The sequence below is a fragment of the Arvicola amphibius genome, chromosome 5 (assembly GCF_903992535.2).
Source record: "Arvicola amphibius chromosome 5, mArvAmp1.2, whole genome shotgun sequence".
Classification (NCBI taxonomy): Eukaryota; Metazoa; Chordata; class Mammalia; order Rodentia; family Cricetidae; genus Arvicola; species Arvicola amphibius.
Window position 1 is genome coordinate 145,245,370 of NC_052051.1, and position 18,717 is coordinate 145,264,086.

The window sequence follows — 18,717 nt, forward strand, 5'->3', positions numbered from 1 at the left end:
AGTCTAAACCATCTAAGAGTGTAAAGAACAGCTTGGACTAGGCCACTAAGCACAAAGCAAATCATTCTTAAATTGAGTAATGTAAAGGAATATCTCTGGGCCCAGGATATGGCAACCCATCCTGGACCAAGCTACTACAGTCAAAGTCCAAACTAGCACTTTCATTATCAACTCCACCCTATTGCCTTTTACCTCTTTCAAAATCACAGTGAGATGAAATAGTTTAAAAATTTCCAGCAAAAGTCCTTGGAACCAATCAGTTATTCAACAATCATGCTAAGTAATGAACTAGGCTATGGCAAGGTCCTTGTGTCTTTGTCCCTAGAGACACCCAGGGGAATGTAAGGCATGAAGTTCCTTTCATTACTCACCTGTTCTTTCCCTGTGGATACCTCAGTGCAGAACAATCTATAACCTTGGACTGGACCATTTGCATAGGCAGGGGGTTCCCATGTAATAAGAATTGAGGTAGGTGAGGTAGATACAGCATGCAGGTTTTCTACAGGCCCTGGAACTTGCACTGCAAATAAAAGAAATTAATGCAGATAAAACATGTTGCTTTCTCCAAACAAACATGTACTCTATGTAGCTAAAAAAATAAATAAAGGAGTATCCACTGTTTCCAGAGTCCTATGGGGTAATAATGTTAAAATATAATAAGAAAATACAGTAATGAAACTTTTGTAATCACTAATTTTGTTTCAAGGGAAAGGTTATATAAATTGAATTGCTCGTTTTATATTATAATTGATGACATAAAGAAGTAAGACTCTTAATCTAAACTTTTAACTAGGAATGTTTCTATTCTACGAGTAGGCTTTTGCATGTGTATTGCTAGTATCTAAAGAAGGAAAAGGAAATTACAATATTTTGCTTATTATTTTTATTTAAATAAACAACACACCTATACACAATTCATTACACTGACTTTAGGTCAGCAGTTTATCATGTATTTGATTGTAGGTCTTTTAACTTTTTGTAAATTATTTCATTTTCAAATTACCTTTCTGATTTTCTCTCATTACTATTACTTAATTAAAAACAAATCATTTGTTTACTAATAAAAGAAGGCACACAACCATTTTTCTTAATTAAAACACTTCTGTTCAGTTGTGTTTGTAGAGTCAGAGATTTTCAGATTTTTCCATAGTAAAGGCCAATATTTCTCTCTGGTTTTGCATTTAACATTTTGGCAGGCAAGTAGATTCCTACATTTTATGATCCATGATTCACTATTGTACTCAATTGATTTGGGGTCCAAATTTTTCCAGCGGTTACTGTAAAGATTTTCTTTATGTTACATCAACTGTCCTTCTAACCCATTCGTTCATTTATTTGAAGCTTTCTTTTTTCTGGCATAACATTGTCCTGAATTTTCTTGATTTGGTCATCATTTTAAAATCATACTGTGTTCTTTTAAATAAGTAACTGTGGTATTGAAAACAAAGTTTTTAATGTGAAGTATTTTCATTACTGCTTGGGTGTCAATACCTCTACATTTTTTTGGTGAAGAGTCATAAAGAAATCTGCCTATAAACATACATATATACATATTTACTAACAATATTTATACGCATGTTTACAAATGCATGTACAGCACATATTTCCATTGTGGTCTTTTTAGAGGTATTTCAGTACAATGAACATTTTTCTATAACAGTGTTCTACTCCGTACACACAATTTAAGAGACACTGCTGTCAATCGTAAGATATCAACTGTGTCACAGTTTATAGTAATATAAATAGAATTACATTTTAAGAAAGTCATGGGGGAAAACATCAAGAAATATAACAAAACATGTACACCGATGCCCAACTCTTAATCATAAATCAGCCTTTTAAAGAATAATAATAAAACACCAGAAATATTTAAAGAGTGCTCCTTTCTGAGCTACAATATGTTGTTCTTCAAATGAGAAAGAGAAAAGACGGGAGCCAAACACGGGAACTAGTGATTTAGTTACGATGTGTGTGAAATAGTCAGGACTTAGGATTTTAAGACAGATTTTTAAGAGCTGGGTTTTGTTCTCCCAAGACAAATAAAATCTAGGAACCCTGGAGACTCCCATGTGTGTACAATAACGGAAGAGCAAATGATTGGCTTCTGCTCGATTGTCTCACAAAATGGGTTGGAAAGAAATAATCCAATTGCATTGAGGTTTCAGTCAGTTGATTTTTTTTTTAAATGAACTCGCATTTCACCAGATCCCTTAGGTGTTAGGTGACAACTCTGCAGAAAAAACGAAGTATTAAAAGTCAGTGCTACACATATCCTGGGATTGTAAGCGTGGCTTGAAACGTTAGGAATCACTCCTCTTGTCCAGAGTAGAGCATCTGAGAACTGGGAAAAACAAACTGCGAAGTTTTTCGAACAGGACAGAGGTTGGGCAGAGAAATGAGAGGGGCGGTGCATAGCCATAGATCACCCATTGAAAGCAATCAGTGAAACCATTGCGTTTATAGGAAGCCAAATGAATCATTGAGGCTTGGGAACCAAGAAGATGAGATATGCCAAAATCATAGCCATTTCACACAGGTATCATAAAAATTATACTATAGCGTTAGATACAGTTCAAGATGGTGTGGTGAACCCCTGAGAATGAAATGAGTCTATTCTTCTATATGATCTTAAGTGCTGCTACTGGGGTCATATGGTTTCCTGTGAAAGTTCTCAAAATACTCTCTAGATTCTCTAATAATAGAAGTGGTCATGTCAACAGTTTCTGCACAAAGCTTGCTACACAGGAATCGGTTTAGAAAGTTGTATCACAGGAAAGACCTCAGGTAAAACTACCAATCCTACCATTAGTGAATAATGTTTAAAGTGTATCATGTCACATAGTCATTATTGATCAGAGAATACAAGTGATTAGTTAACACAAGTGATCGCTGATACCTTTAGAAGCCTGGCGAGAATAAGGTTGGAATATGTATCTACGAGTGCATGTGAGCCTGTGTGCTTTGTAATTGATAGTCATGTATCTTAAATGCTGTTGATTATGGAATATCAGGTCACTACTACCCTCATTTGGACCTAGTTGCCATGGATAGTGCCAGCCCCAATCGTTTATTCATTTGTTGTATTGGTCTATGTTGCTGATGGTTATTGAACACTTCTCAGGAAAAACATTGGTATAGACTTTCAGAAGCATTCCAAGAAGATATAATAAACACCAAAAATGCCAGAGACCATTCAGAACGCCTGTTTCGGTGCTTGGCCCGCTGATAGACAATGGAGAGCATTTGCCTTGCTCTGGTTATGTCTCAATACTAAGTTGTCTCTTGTCTTAAAATATAATTGATGGTTTTCTAACATGGGAAGAATATAACTGATAATCTCATTAATTAAAATTTAAACATCACAGCCCTATATATTTGAGTATACTTGTATATCAAAGATTATAACCAATTAAACATAGTTTTCAATAAAATTCCAAAACTCTGATTGAGATTAAAACACTACCTTTAAGATGTTTTTTTTTTAAATATCACTTTCCCTAGTGTCAAGACACTGAGATCCAGTTAATTTTAAAATGCTTATTAGTCATAAAAGTGCTATAAATTCAGATTCAAAAATTTCATAGTAATTTTCCTTTTAAACTATAGCCCTATTTATATATGTGGATAATACATTGTTTCTTGTGAAGTATAGACGTATATTTATATATACATGAGTGAGAATACATATAAAGAATTTTGTTTATATTAAGATGCTTATTTAGAAAAGATGTTGAAATGCAATTATTGTGGTATAACATGTGTGATATGTGCGTATGAGCTGCAAAGAAGAGAAAAACTAAAAGGGATACTCACAGATGTTCCAAAACCAGTATTAGATGTGAAATCAATACAGTTAACAGATTCAGCCTTCCATTTCATTACATTTTTAGTATGTCAGTCAAGAAACTTAATGGTTTTAACTGCTCATCATTTCCAAGATGTGTTTAATAGCCTCTACTGATCCCCTCGGACAATAATTTAGTGGCAAACTGCATCTAATTTCTCTCCATCTCAATTCGAGTTACCTATTTCTTCAACTAATGAAGTGACTTCACGAAAGAGGAATAATCCATGCAAGTAACTCATCAATCAATGTCAGTCTAACCAACTACAATTTAAATTTTCAATATTGCATTTCAGTAGAAATTTTTTGTAACACCTGTGTCTAAGGACATGTTAAATAGTTACTGTGCAGTAAATGAAATCTATAAGATGTGACTGCTTGCCTTGAGAACAGAAATCTGTGATTATATATGGATATGTGTTTTATAAGATAACAGAGCATTTTATAAGACCTTGTTGTATATTAACCTTGAACTGACATATTAGTCAAATCTTTAATAAAAACAATCACATGTAATACCATCAATTTGAGGATAGGATGTGCGGCAGAGGAAAGTATTGAGGGGAGAAAGGAAAGGGGGAGGAAAGAAGTAGGAAAGAGAAAGAAGAAAAGAGAAATGGAGCCATGGTTTAACAAACTACAAAAAAGTGATTATAGATGGCAGGATGACAGTCAGAGAGTATGCTGCTCTTGTCCCTTATCTGACTTTGTTGAGCATCTTGAAGTGACTCTGCTCCTACATGCAGTGTATCAAAACTGGAAGTTTATATTTGAAGGTGTGTGACCATAGTTTCTGTCATCTGGGTTCATGATTCTGTCAACGGTAATAACTAATGTGTTAGGACACCAAGGGCTGATTTACATTCTAAAAAATCAGTGATTCGGTGCCTTAAAATCCGAACTACTGATTGCTAATTATGTTAGGATGTGAAAATGATGATGGCTTCCCATAGAGACACCTATAACGTTTACTTATTATTACTATTATTGTGAGTGTTTGCTATCATGTATGTAGGTGCACCATACATATGAGGGCCTGCTACCCTTAGACATCAGAAGAAAGCATTTGATCTCCTGAGCCGCGGAGTTACAGGAGTTTCTGGGCTACCATGTAGGAGCTATGTAGGGAACCTGCGTCCTCCACAAGAGCAGTGGCTGCTCTCAACAGCTGAGCCATTACTTCAGACCCACATTAAACTTTCAATCAGAGACTAGTGTTTATAAATTTGCTATGATTTTTTATAATAGATTCTTTTCACATTTTCAGTTATGAGCGTTTTGGTTCATCTGGTTAAATCCAGTAGTATTTTAAGTTTTGTATTATGTTCTTGAGCAAGAAGTAAGTCATAGAACATATGGACAGTTACTCCCAGATATTTATTTTCCTTTCCCTTGTATCTCTGTGCTTTTCTGGCTACAATGTGCTTTCCTGAATTCCCAAAGCTGTTATCATTATTATTATTATTATTATTATTATTATCATCATCATCATCATTATCATCATTATCATCATCATCATTTTAGCCTGAATGTTCTAGCATCTTGAAAGTTTCAATAATCTACCCCAAACAAGAATATGATCTAAGAGTTCCAAAGAAATGCTTTAGGACGATAAAGACATGCCACAGACTAAGAATGCTGAATGAGCTGATATTTTTCAGCCATTACACTGATGGTTCACAGCAGGAAATCTGAAATGGAGACAAATGTTAGTGTCAGTGAATATGCAGTTGAGCATCTGAATATTTAGAGATTTTTCTTTAAAATGACTGAAAAGTACAATGAGCTCTAATGTTCCTAAATTGTCAACTTAACCGCTATTACTTTTAAAGGACAAAAGAAAAGCTTGATTTTGAAAAAAAATAAAAAGGCATTATATGTGTTGTCATTCAAGTAATGACCTATAAGTCATATACCCTCAAGTGGGGACAAAAATTTGAAGATGATTCTCTTTATCTGCTTAATAATTCACATGTGATCTGGGCTGAGCTTTAAAGATGATAACAGGAATGTATGCAGTCATCTGCAGTGATCTGAATGGATTTTGCCGACAAAGCTCCTGCCCTGTAAGGAGAAATTTGTACTCCAATGGCTTCCTGAAAGAATGTTTTACATGCAAGTCATTTCTAAAGCTACTCACCGTTATTGATAATAAAGTACATACTCTGATTGCCTTTTGGTTCTTTAATCCTGTAGTTAACAGCTCCAGTGATATTTATATGAAATCTGTTTCTATTCTGTATGAGTAAAGCAACATCAAAAAGCCTACTGGCGATGTAATTATCACTATAATGAATCTTGACGAAACTATACACAATTAGGTGATTTGATGGTAATTTGGCATGGAGGAAGCAAAAAAAATGTTGGATAGATTTTTAGAAAGATACCACAGGAGTGTTAAAGGTTTTGCTTGAGATAGACAATTATTATCCCTTCGTTTTGTTTCTAGTTTCAATAGGCACCTTTCTGTTAATATGGGATGCACTCAACAGTGTCATTGTGTATGCAAGTATTCATAAACAATATACAGATACAGCTGTATAAAATAAACATAATCTGTGACATGTCTACCATAACTTATGTATTACTTGAGGATATGCAAGTATATGTGGTTATCTGTTACATATAGTTGAATATAAACAACCCTAATGAGTTACAGGAAAGTTGAAGTAGTCTAATAATTATATTGATTAAAAGGAGTGATCTCAGGATAAGATACTGCTTGGAAGATCCTTGAATGTTTTCACTAAGACCACAAACTGCTAACATAACCTCAAGAAGCATATGAATTGTATTGAATTTCAATTTTTAGAACAATGCCAAGAAATGAAAAGTGTAGTGGAGATTCTTAAGTCTGTGTTGGAGTTCTCAAACATGATTTTTTTACTTAACAATTGTCTTTAGTTATTTTTTGATATGAATATTTTGTGTACATGTGTGTACACCATGGGCATACCCAGTGCCCAGTGAAATTAGAAGAGGGTATTGGATTCCCTGATACTGGAGTGAGAGAAGATTTACGCCACCTGGTGAATAAAAGGAATGGAACCCAAGTACTCTGAAAGAGCAGCCAGTGCTCTTAACCACTGAGGCACCTCTCCAGTCTCCGAGATTGCAACTCATTTACACTGAGTATAGAGAAGTTAATTGTTTTTGTGATGTAGAAAAATGAAGCCCCAACAATAAAAATTGAGAACTTAAACTAAGTTTCACATAAATTGTTTGTTTTAACAAGTCTCATGTGACATTTATATGTCAGTGGCTTCTTGAGGTTATACAAACTTGATGATGCTGACCTTAATGTGTCACCCCAGATAAGATGGTCTATTTATTTAGCTATAAAGGCCAGCTGACTTTGAAGTTTAAGTGTACTTCATGTTTTGATTTTCTGTGCTTTCTGAAGAATATTTTATGGTATTTTCAAGAAAGATATCAAAACACGGTAAACAGGCACAAAATACTTAAGAGATTTAAAAGAAGCCCTTATCATAGATATGAGGAAGGATGGTTAAGCATATAGCAGTTCTAGAATTCAGGCAAGCAATTAATGTGAAGTTGTCAGAGATGAGAAAGTAGACTCTTTGCCAAAACCTATTGCTGAAAATGGTTAAACATTTAAAATTTTCTTTGGTGGAAAAATACAGTGCTTAAGGAAGACAGAAGAATTTGATGAATCAGGAAATATTAATATGAAAAGATTTGATGGGTAATGTATGGCAGTGACCTTTCTAGAACAAGCTGGTAAGGGGGACAGCTGGCACAGCCTCAGACAAAGACTTCATATGATGACAATTTCAAATAAAATGAGCAATTAAAATGGGAACTAAATGATAACAGAGGCTCATCACACGGTGAGGCCACAAGATACTTTTTTTTAAAAGGTTTTATTTATTTAATTATGTATACAACATTCTGCCTCCATGTATGCCTGCATGCCAGTAGAGGACGCCAGATCTCAATACAGATGGTTGTGAGCCACCATGTGGTTGCTGGGAATTGAACTTAGGACCTCTGAAAGAGCAGCCAGTGCTCCTAACCATTGAGCCACCTCTCCAGCCCCACAAGATACTTTTCCATAATGTATGAGACTGCCATTAAATTGCCTCTTTGTTTGGTTGCATGCCATAAACAACTAAAATTTTGTTCCACCAATTTTAGAAAAATAATGAGGTATCTATCACTCATGACACTCAAAGTCCAGCAACTTTTTTTTTCAAAACAATTGTCTACAATTCAGTTTGAATCAAATATTATAGCACTTGGAATGCTGAGGCAGGAGGGTTATGAGGTCAAACCTACCCTTGGGCCTAACCGCTAAAAAAAAAAAAAAAAAAAATCAAATATGAAAAAAACTTCACAAAAATGTATTTTCAAAATAATTTTCTGAAAAACTGAAGAACTTGAGTCATTTCAAATAGAAATCATGCAGAGTGAACACTGACACTTGGTTAACTGCCAAAGAGCCAAAGTGTCAGGAGCCAAACACCTGAATCCTAAAGTGAAATCCTTTTTGCTATTTAATAACAGTGTATCATGGAGCCAAGGCACACATATACTTATACTATGAACATGACTTTTATCAGGGTTGAATATAAATATTTAAATGCAAATAATCATATAAAAGCTGTTACATAGAAAAAAAACATCTAAGCAGCTAGTAGATAATGTCACTGCTACCAGAAACAGAGTTCTTTGTTCATTTCCAAATTTCTGTTACCTTCCTAGACAATTAGGGAAAAATATACTCTTCTTCCTAGTTCCAGGACTGTACGACGAATTTGAATAAATGTCATATATAAAGGGAAATCAGTTCTGTACTTAAGAAATGTCTACCAGGACATTGAAGAAATCTTTATCAGAACTCTGTTTATAAATCTCACCTGGCAAAGACACACCCTTGTAAAAGAGCAGAAGTTTGTCTACAAATAAAAATTGAGACTTGCCACCTTCTTGTATACACCCACATAGAATTTCTTTCACTGTTTTATTTCTATAATAGGCAGAGGCCAAGTTATTGTTCCATTCCTATAGACACACCACAGGTAGAATTTTCAGGAAGCCTATTTCCTGGCTTCTGCTTGCTTCACACTGATTTGAGACTTACATATCCTTCAGGTTCATCTTTCTGCACACAAAATCTCTGCTCTCTATTAATAGATAAGTACCAGAGAAAGCAGGTGTCTTCAGCTCATGCCCAACCCAGAGTGTTTCCCATGGCGATAATGTAGCTAAGTCCCTGCTGCCTTTTTCGAAGTTGGCTTGTACTGTGGGCAGTGGGAGGAATCGATACCTGATATTTGTAGGTTTAATAGAGCTATAAAGGACATGTATAGATTTCTCTTATAAAAGAACCCCATTACCATTTGTTAGAAGAGAAGGAAACAACAATCTTTTTCAGACAGCTAAGAGAGCAGATTTTTCTACATGACAGCAAAAAGATCCTACCTTGAAAGATACAATCTCTTTGGGGAAGCAATTTATTGTTTCTCTGTTTCAGGCCTTTAAATGCTAAGCAACTGCCTAGGGTAAACTGGTCGGTTTTGGAAGTAGTATAAATTAAGAGAAAAAAATTAGAAATCTGTTCTCTTAACATAAGTTTCACAGAAGTCAGAGGTCCAGGTAACCCTGATGCCGCAAATGCCAGAAGGTCCCATCCAATTAATATTTGATAACAAAGACTAGTAGAAGTATGTATACCCTCAGGAGTCGGGGAGCCTAGGTCCAATTCTATAAACGTCTCTCAGACTATATGGACAAAGCCAAAACTTTTAAGGACTTTGAATTTGAATTACCTTATTTTATATGATTAAGTTCATATAGGTCCTACTTTGCTGTAAATATTAATAATGATTTATTCATAGTTCATAACAAAAATAAATTTTTTTCTAAATATTAACCAATTTGTATAATATGCCTTGGACTATGATTAATGGTTGGGAACACAGGAAAATATTTCTAAAACAATAACAATACAAGGAGGCAAGAGGAAGCACAAAGAATCAAGAACAAGAGTCCAAAATGGGTGGGGTGTTAAAATTGCTGGAGGGTAAACATATGAGGTCTTAAAAGCCTGTGTCTTTTCTCTCCTTTAAGACTCATGAAGAATTTTTGGCATCCTGTACTCAGCCTACAATACAGAGTAAATTTAAGGGGAGATAAATGTGGGTATTGGAAGCATAGTTGTTAATTATTCCAGAATCCAAAAAGAAAGAGATTGCCTAGAGTAATGTTTGTGGTGATGAAGAGACAGAAAGATTTAGGAGTATCATAAAGTCCTTCAGTTGACAGGACAGGGAAGGTTAGGGAGACTGCAACAAGGCTGTCTATGGGACTGACCTACATAGCTGCGCCTTGGGTGCTGGTCTCTGACACAAGAAGCACTGAGACGCAGAGAACTGGGCTGGGCTAGTGTGTGTGCACAGCTGTGTAGGGTGGATGAGTGACTCTGGGGGCTTTAGTCCCTTACTGTATTCCCAGTGCGTCACTATATTCTTAGCAGGCTTCTGCCCACTAACTATGGTCCTAGACTAGAATTTCTCTCCATCTTTCTTTTTCCTTTATTTTCTTGTGTCTCAGGTTGTTAATTTCTCACTATATATCTATTAATAGAATAACCCAAGATACCTAAGTGTCTTTATTTATTTATTTAAATTTTTATTATGATATTTTAAATACAATCTATGCTCATTTTATATAGCTATATACTGTATAGCAATATAATCTATATATAGCTATATACTGTATATATATATATATATATATATATATATATATATATATACTATTAAGCTGTAGTTCCCACTCCTCTCCTCCCCTTCCTCACCTCCCCCACCCCATCCACTCCTCTGAAAGGGAATGGCTTCCCATGGGGAGTCAATAAAGTCTGATACTTCACTTCGAGGCAAGATAAGAAAATCCCTAGAAATGGGCACCTGATGTTCCTGAAAAGCAATGGCTATTTCTGATGATTTTCTTATTTATTTTCTTTTCTATTTCTGCCTAACTTAGGTCTTGCAAACCTAGACTTTCATTTTAAGGCATTCAAAATAATTACCCTAAACGACAGATGAGATTGTCCCACAACACTCTTCCCGAGAAATGGATGTGTGCATTGATATTTTTCTCTTACTCACTTGGTGCTTGGAAAGGAGAGGAGAGATTTAAAAAATCATCCCTAGCAGCAGCAACAATAAACATTTCGGCTACAATGAACCTGAAGAGACATCTGACCTTGAAGATCCTATAATTAATATTCACTCTGTGGTTCCACTGACATTTATCTCGCAGGAGCACCTTTAATACCCTTACACATACACACGTCCCAGAGAAAGACTGATAATCACAGGGTGGAAAACCTGGCTTGTCCCATATCACCAGGAAGCATCTCAAAGGCTCTCGGTCTGTTGACTGAACCACCCTGAGGATTAAGTTTATTTTATTTTCAGTATTCAAAAGATAAGAAGTTTATTAACCACTTGGAAGATTCAGGCTTGTTCAGAGATAGCAGTAGCAGGACAGACTTGGGCAGTAAATCACAGGTGCAGAAGAGAAAAACCTAACCCAGTGACACCCAGCTACCCACCAGCTGCTCATGCAAACAGCTCTCCCTTGCCCTCAGCCAGTGCCTTTGCTTATATCCCCATTTATGATCAAAGTATTACATCAATTGGAAGGACATGACTTAATTTGCATTCAAAGGACACTAATCGTCTTACATAAATGTGGACTGAAGTAAGGAAAGTTCTGGCAATAACTGAATGTCAGATAAGTATTTCAGAAATTATTTTTGGGAGAAGGGTTAGGTTCAAACCTTAGATCTCAACAACTTTGAAGCTCAATTTAATGTAAGACTGTCAACCTTCCAAACTTCTTCTTAGCCTCAATAGTCACATGGATACACATGTGCGCTGTCTCCACGTAAACAAGCAAACAAACAAGAAGAACATCTGATTCATAAATGCTCATAGGTAGCCTAAATAGTCTGGCAAGCTTGTTGAAAGGTGTGTGTGTGTGTGTGACATAATTAAAGTTAATTTTAATACTATATATTTCACTTAGATATAGCATACTATTTCAACTTGATAAAAAAAAACTAGTAGTCTATCTTATACTTTCATGTTATATTTTAGCATAAAATCTGTGTTTTATAATTACAGCAATCTTTTATTGTGGAAAGCCAACATCCAATTAATCAGCCACCACTGTGATGAGAGGCCATCATTCTGAATGGGCAATGCAGATACAGGCAACTCTAGAGAACCAAAACTTTGTGATGGGAATGGGGAAAGCAGTTAAATCAGTTCAAAGAGAAAGGGAAAATTTACTATAAGAAAAATAAAGTCATAGAGCAATACCTATTCCAAGTTAATGGTTAATTAAGCTTTTAAATTTAAATACCAAAACATTGAGTGATCTGTCAAAAGCATTACACTGTAGTTAAATATTATGTGCTGGCCTACATCAAACTACTAGAATTAAAAAACAAACATTTATGGTAAGCCTAAGGTTATTTTTAAAATACAGATTGATTGAACCCCTGGAAAAATATAATACTGATTTTATTTCATGGCAGAATGCTTATAAATTTAGTTAAAGGAAAACCTTATGGTTAAGATGAAACAATATCTGTTCAATATCCTCCTCTAATATAAGTTAGCATGTCTCACCCAGGCTGTTATAACCCAATAATATTTCAATAATGTTTCAGGCTTAAAAACATGTTATAGTTACAGATATGATTTCTGTACCAACTTTTGTCAGTGGTGAGCTGATAACTATTTCACTTTTCCTTTTCTTTAAAATTGTTACATTTGAACTTACTTTCATAAACACAGCTTTGTGCTATGAATATTAAATTACATTCGATCTTTCTAACAAATTTTGTTAGTTCTCCTCAAATCTATGTGATCTTGCAACTGTAGATTGCACCCATCTTTGGAAAAGGATCTTTGCAGATACGATTAGTGTAACTAATTTGAGCCCGAAATCCAGCATGAGTACTTTCATTGTTAAAAGAAGGAAAATACACAGAGACTCAGAATCAGGAAAAATGTGATAGGATGCTCCTTAACAGCCTGGAGACAGTAGCCAAGAAATATTGTTCCTTGTCAGAATGCACCTGCAGCCAAGAAAAAGTTAGTGAAGACTATTCCCCCAGAAACTAGAGATGGAGTGTGTCCCTACTGACACTTGGGTTCCATACTGACAGGATCAGGATAGTGAGAAACCATTTTTCTATTATTTTAAACCACACTGTAAGTAATGTTTTCTTAGATAGGTGAGTTAGTATGATCCCATAAGAATAAACCAAATGTTGGGTGATGGTGACATGCTTTTATTTCCAGCACTTGGGAGGCAGAGGAAGGAGGATCTCAAATAAGCAAACAAGGATCAGAACGGGAAAGTCAACTGAGAGTCCAGCCTGGAACCCAGCCTGGAATCCAGGCCTTTTGTTTATAATCTTGTTCTAGTTACAGGAAGAAGAAGGGTATTTATGCCTAGTCTGCTACTTAGCACAGAAGACTGTGAGTTTAGAATCTAAACACAACACTGAAGAGTCCACCAGCTTATTGATGCATCTGTGTCCGACTTTAAGCTCTACAGATTCTAAGTTTGTCCTTTGTGAAGGTCAATGCTTACAAGCTACAATTTCAAAATCCCTTATAGATTTAGCAGGATAAATTTAATTTATTGGGTAAACTTTTAGGCATCTGGGTGTCCTGAATTCACAGTTCCTCTTCTCCCAGCCTGGTCTAACATTTGGAAAGGGCTCAAAGGATAGAGTTCTTGGAAGTCAGCAGTCAAATGTTTCTTTAATTCTGTAGCCCTCACTTGGTCGTAAACCAGACTCCTGCATATGTGATTCTAATGCACTGTTACAACACTCAGTTCGAACCTATGGATCATTATGATTGGCATCCCATTAGGATTCTTCCTTCAGTTTAATGAACACAGGCAAAGTACACATCAGCAAGCCGGTTGGCTCTCAGCGAACACTTAGCTTGGCATTGAGCTGACACTTTTGGATGGAATCCTTGTAAACTCTTGGCACCTGGAAAACTGGGCTGCAGATCTGAAACCTGCTTTTGAGTCAGTTTTTTTTTTTTTTTTTTTCTGATATCAGTCACATCAAATTACACTTTACGGAACTGACTGCAAGGTTTGTGAAAACTAGGGTTTTGTACTGCTGGCAAGCGTTTGAACACATGTTCTCAACAATTTGCAAGCAACTGCAGCACATCCATGAGGGATATGGGTGTGTATAGATGTTTCAGTAAGCCATGATATAAAATGGTCTTCATGTTTTCCAAATATTGCCTACCTTTGAACCAATATAAAAGCTAAACGTTACATTTCACTGACCATTAGCCAGGCTATATGTGGCATTTTACGTCTTCTCATAGTCGAAGTAATAAGTAATTTCTTTGAGTTCACAGTCTGAATGAACACATATATCTGCACACATTTCACCTACCAAGTTAAAAGTATCTAAATTTGATCTCTGTGAGTTCGAGACCAGCCTGGTCTACAAGAGCTAGTTCCAGGACAGGCTCCAAAGCCACAGAGAAACCCTGTCTCGAAAAACCAAAAAAAAAAAAAAAAAAAAAAGTATCCAAATTTGAAACTCATATACCTCTTCTCTAGACACCTTCCAAACTGTCGTTTCCCCTCAGTTTTTAAATTCTAACATTGCATCTATGTTTTGAAGATCAAGATCTGCAAGTAAGCCCTATTTCTATCTTTTATCCCATCAAACATCCAGCCACATGTCTTCTTCCTGTCCCACAAAGGAATCTTCAGTCCTGTGAACAATCCACTTCCACTGCTGCCATAAACTAAATTATCTCCAAGATCCCGTTTTGTATCAAGCCATAGCCCCTGTCTGGATGATTTTCCCATGGGAGTTAAAACGAGATTCCGAAGATCTCCAAGTAGAACCTACCACCTCCCAACCCCCTCGGCCATGCCCTCTCTTCACCTGGCACAGCCCACAGAGTTTTAATTTTTTTCTCCCCAGGATACTGGCAAGTATTATTTGCTATGTCCAAGATACTATCCCAACTAGAGTTTTGCCAGCACCACTCTAGATTCACCAAGGCATTTTTCAAATCATCCTGTATCCAGAGATATTTTAGTTTCTCAGATTATCTATATCTTTCTAATTCTGTGTGTCTTAAAGCAGTCTTGCCATTCCTTATGCAATTTTAAAATTGCCTTTGTTGTCCCTCTCCATCACTTTAATTCAGACTTTACAAGGATAAGTACTTTGTTGTTAAAGAACTGCCAAATTACTGGAGCCAAGACATAGAGTGGAGCTCATTAGACATTCAAAGTGATTACTTGCTGTATGTAGGTAATCATGTACGTATGAATGTATGTGTGCATGAATAGATGATAGGCTAAGGTTCCAACTAACTTATAGAGTGAAAAAAAGGACTTATGCAGGCTGAAAGATATAGCCCTGATGAGTTTGTCAGAAGCAGAACTTCATGTTTCAAACTATGTACTGAAGATCTAAAGAAGAAATAAAGCAGCTCAAAGAAGTAGGAAAAGATTTCATATTAACATGATCATATGAAAAATAGAATCAGTTGATGGGATAATAGAAAATTACAACAGTAACAACACCGAGAGCTGATGATTCTATGGAAGCAGAACAAATATTTCAGTCATCACAGCTGTCACGTGAAGGTGTACTGAGGCATTCCCATTCAAAGCTTTCTTATACTCCTTAACATATAGCTGCAAGATTAATAATATCTTCAGTTTACTTTTGAAGGAGCTGACTTACGAAATCTAACCTGCCTCAGTTACAGGATCAAGCCAGAATTTAAGTCTTGACTTGTGACTCATTTATAAACATTTTTCACTTTTTCCAATCACGACTCCTTTGGCACAGATTACAGATTACAGATTTAAATATGGTGACCCTGCATGGTTTCTGCATTGACAGTGGGCTCAGAGTTATACAGCCCAACTTCAAATTGTGAAATCAAAAAAATTATATATATATATATATATATATATATACTTTCTGGGAACTAATGGCAACATTATACCTTTCGTTTTAACACTCATGACTATCAGGAGTAATTGTCATCACCTTTAAATCTTAAAATCTTTCAATTTCAAACCAGGGCAATTCCCCTGGCTGTAAAATGTTCTGTGATCACAATCGGTGTCCCCAGCCTAACTGATTATACTTTTTTTGATCCCTAGCAAGGAAGATTGTGCTAAAAGGGAAAAAGTTTCCATGGACTGGAAATCACTTGTGCCTATGTCTGTCTCTGCTTGACATCGCCCTCCATCATAGATACAGTAATAAAATGCAAGAGTTTTAAACTTAAAAAACAATTATTCATCACATTATTGACTTAGGAGAGAAATATTTACAATCCATCACTTCAATAGACATCATAATAGAACCCAAATTTAAAACCAGTCATAGAGAAGCAATTTAAAAGCAAGTTCTATTTAATTTTGATTGCCTCCTATATCTGTTAAGTCATGATTTGAAGCATAATTAATAAAATCTCAGATAGAGAAATTGGGGTTCAACCTGAAGATCCTAAAAGCAAAACAGCCAGCCACTGGCTCTTACCTAGGCCTCAGTTTGAAATAGCGATCCTACCTCATAGAATCTCAAAAGGAGACTGTGTCTGAGAGCTGTCTTGTCAATTTTATATTTTTCTGTAGGCCTGGGATCACATGTTTGCACCACTGGGATTAAAGGCATGCACCACTTGATTTGTATAGCAACTAGGGTGGCTACTGGGATTAATTGTGTGTTACCATAATCTGGTCTGTAAGGCTGACCAATGGGACTGTTTGACTCTCAGATCATCAGGCAGTCTGTATTTATTGAAATGCATTTGCAATGCCTCTACAATGATTTATCTCAGTTCCAGCCCCCCTCTTCTTTTTTTCTACTTTCTGTTATTCCTTTTTTTCTCCCTTTCTTTCCCTGACAAAATTCAGCTAAAGCAACAATAAACAGGATTAAAAGAACTCCCATATGATAGGAGATAATCTTGCCACCACCTACACATCTACGCATCATTAATACAGAGGATTGTATACACCATCTGCATATAACTCAAAAAGGAGAGAATCACTATGCATTTCAGATTTCCCCTCTCCTGTAATCCTCTTGCATCATTCTTCTGAGTGCTGCAAATACAGGTATGTGCTAACATGTTTAGTCTTTGTTTTAAATATTGCAGAACAATTAATACTAAAACCTAAAGGGTTCTGTGCATAAAACTATTAATAATTTATACATTGATTTTGTGATTTTCCTGGAAAGCTAACTTCTTGTTGAAAATTATAAATCCCATCCCCACATATGATATGCAGAAATTTAATTTACAAATATGTTAATTATTGCACTAATATTATTGACAATTAAATCCTAATGGGATTCTTATTTCTCATGTTACTAAGAATGTTCAACCATAAGGGCTCACCTATTAAAAATATGTTTGGCATTGAGAGACCTTTTAATATGTTATCAATGTCTGTTGAATTCCAAAGAAGAACAATTAGCCTTCCTGTCCATATCTTGCTCTTGTTGTTGAGACTTGTGTCTGATCCACTATCAACTGACTAGACACCAACTTCGCCATCATACTTATTTCAAATATTCACTCTAATATCTTTGCAAATGAAACATGATTGTTGGAAACCAGATCAGGTGATCAAAGACATTATATGGACACAAAAACAATAAAATTGATTTACTAATTCACAAATCATGAAGAAATATAACATATTTTTCATATCCAGCACACACAGAGTACAAATCTTATTCTATTGGTATCTCTTAGTTAATTGAATATTTATAAAGTAAAAATGTAGTACTCCAATTAAGTAATATATTTTTTGATCATAAGACATAAATTTATTTAGTGTTACAAAGATTACAATACGCAATATTAGAGAATAAGCCTGTAAAATATTCTGAAATTTCAATGACTCATTAATGGGTGTGGGGGAGAATAAAGTATAATAAAGGATCATTGAATAGTAGTCACATTACTCCTAAACCATAACTGTCATGTTAGCCTTACCTACTGAGGTGATTACAGGTGAATGACCACTTGTTTTACAGTACAGGAGAGTTATTATCCTTTTTTATTTGATTCTCATCTTGACAGGATTAAAAGACTTTTGTGGAATATTTAACTATATCAAGATGTGTTACATTTGTTTATGCTGCAAAATATTACTTTAATTGTATAAAGGTGTGTTGCATTTGTTTATGCTGCATTTGTTTAACAATGTAAGGATGTGTGTTTAATTATGTAAAGATGTGTTACTGTTTCACCTTGCCTGCCTGAGGCACCCCGTTGGTCTGATAAAGAGCTGAATAGCCAATAGCTATGCAGGGGAGGAATAGGCAGGACTGGAATGAAGAGACAATAAAGAGGAGGAAAAATCTCGAATGAGAGAAGAGAAATGAAGAAAATAAGGGAGAACGGGAGAAATACGCCTAGCACCAGAAGCCAGGCAGCTACCACCCAGGCGTGGAAACAGCAGGAAACTTTTGTAAGACATACATATATACAAACATACATACATGCATGCATGCATACAGGAAGGAAGGAAGAAAAGAAGGAAGGTTAAAAAACCTGAGGCAAAAGGTAGATAAAGAAAAAGAAATTAGAAAAAGAGTTAAGGCTGAGCATTCATAATTAATTATAAGTTTCCATGTCATGATTTGCAAATTTGCAAGGTGGTTGGGTCCTCCCCCACAAAAAAAAAAAAAGCCTGGTACAGCGGATTTCTGACTAATGTGTGACTAAGAGATGTCAGAGAAGACTTAGAAGCTCTCCTATCATTACCTTTACCTTCTCAGCCTGTGAAAAGGTAAA

General features: G+C 35.6%; 1 protein-coding gene across 1 annotated transcript in view; it reads right to left on the reverse strand.

The window, feature by feature from the left end:
• Positions 1-18,717, reverse strand: part of Dcc (DCC netrin 1 receptor) — a 658,913-nt gene that overhangs the window by 273,721 nt on the left and 366,475 nt on the right. Inside the window, exon 10 of the mRNA XM_042055177.1 lies at positions 372-520. Coding sequence (XP_041911111.1) covers positions 372-520 — 149 coding nt within the window. The remainder of the gene's footprint in view (positions 1-371; positions 521-18,717) is intronic.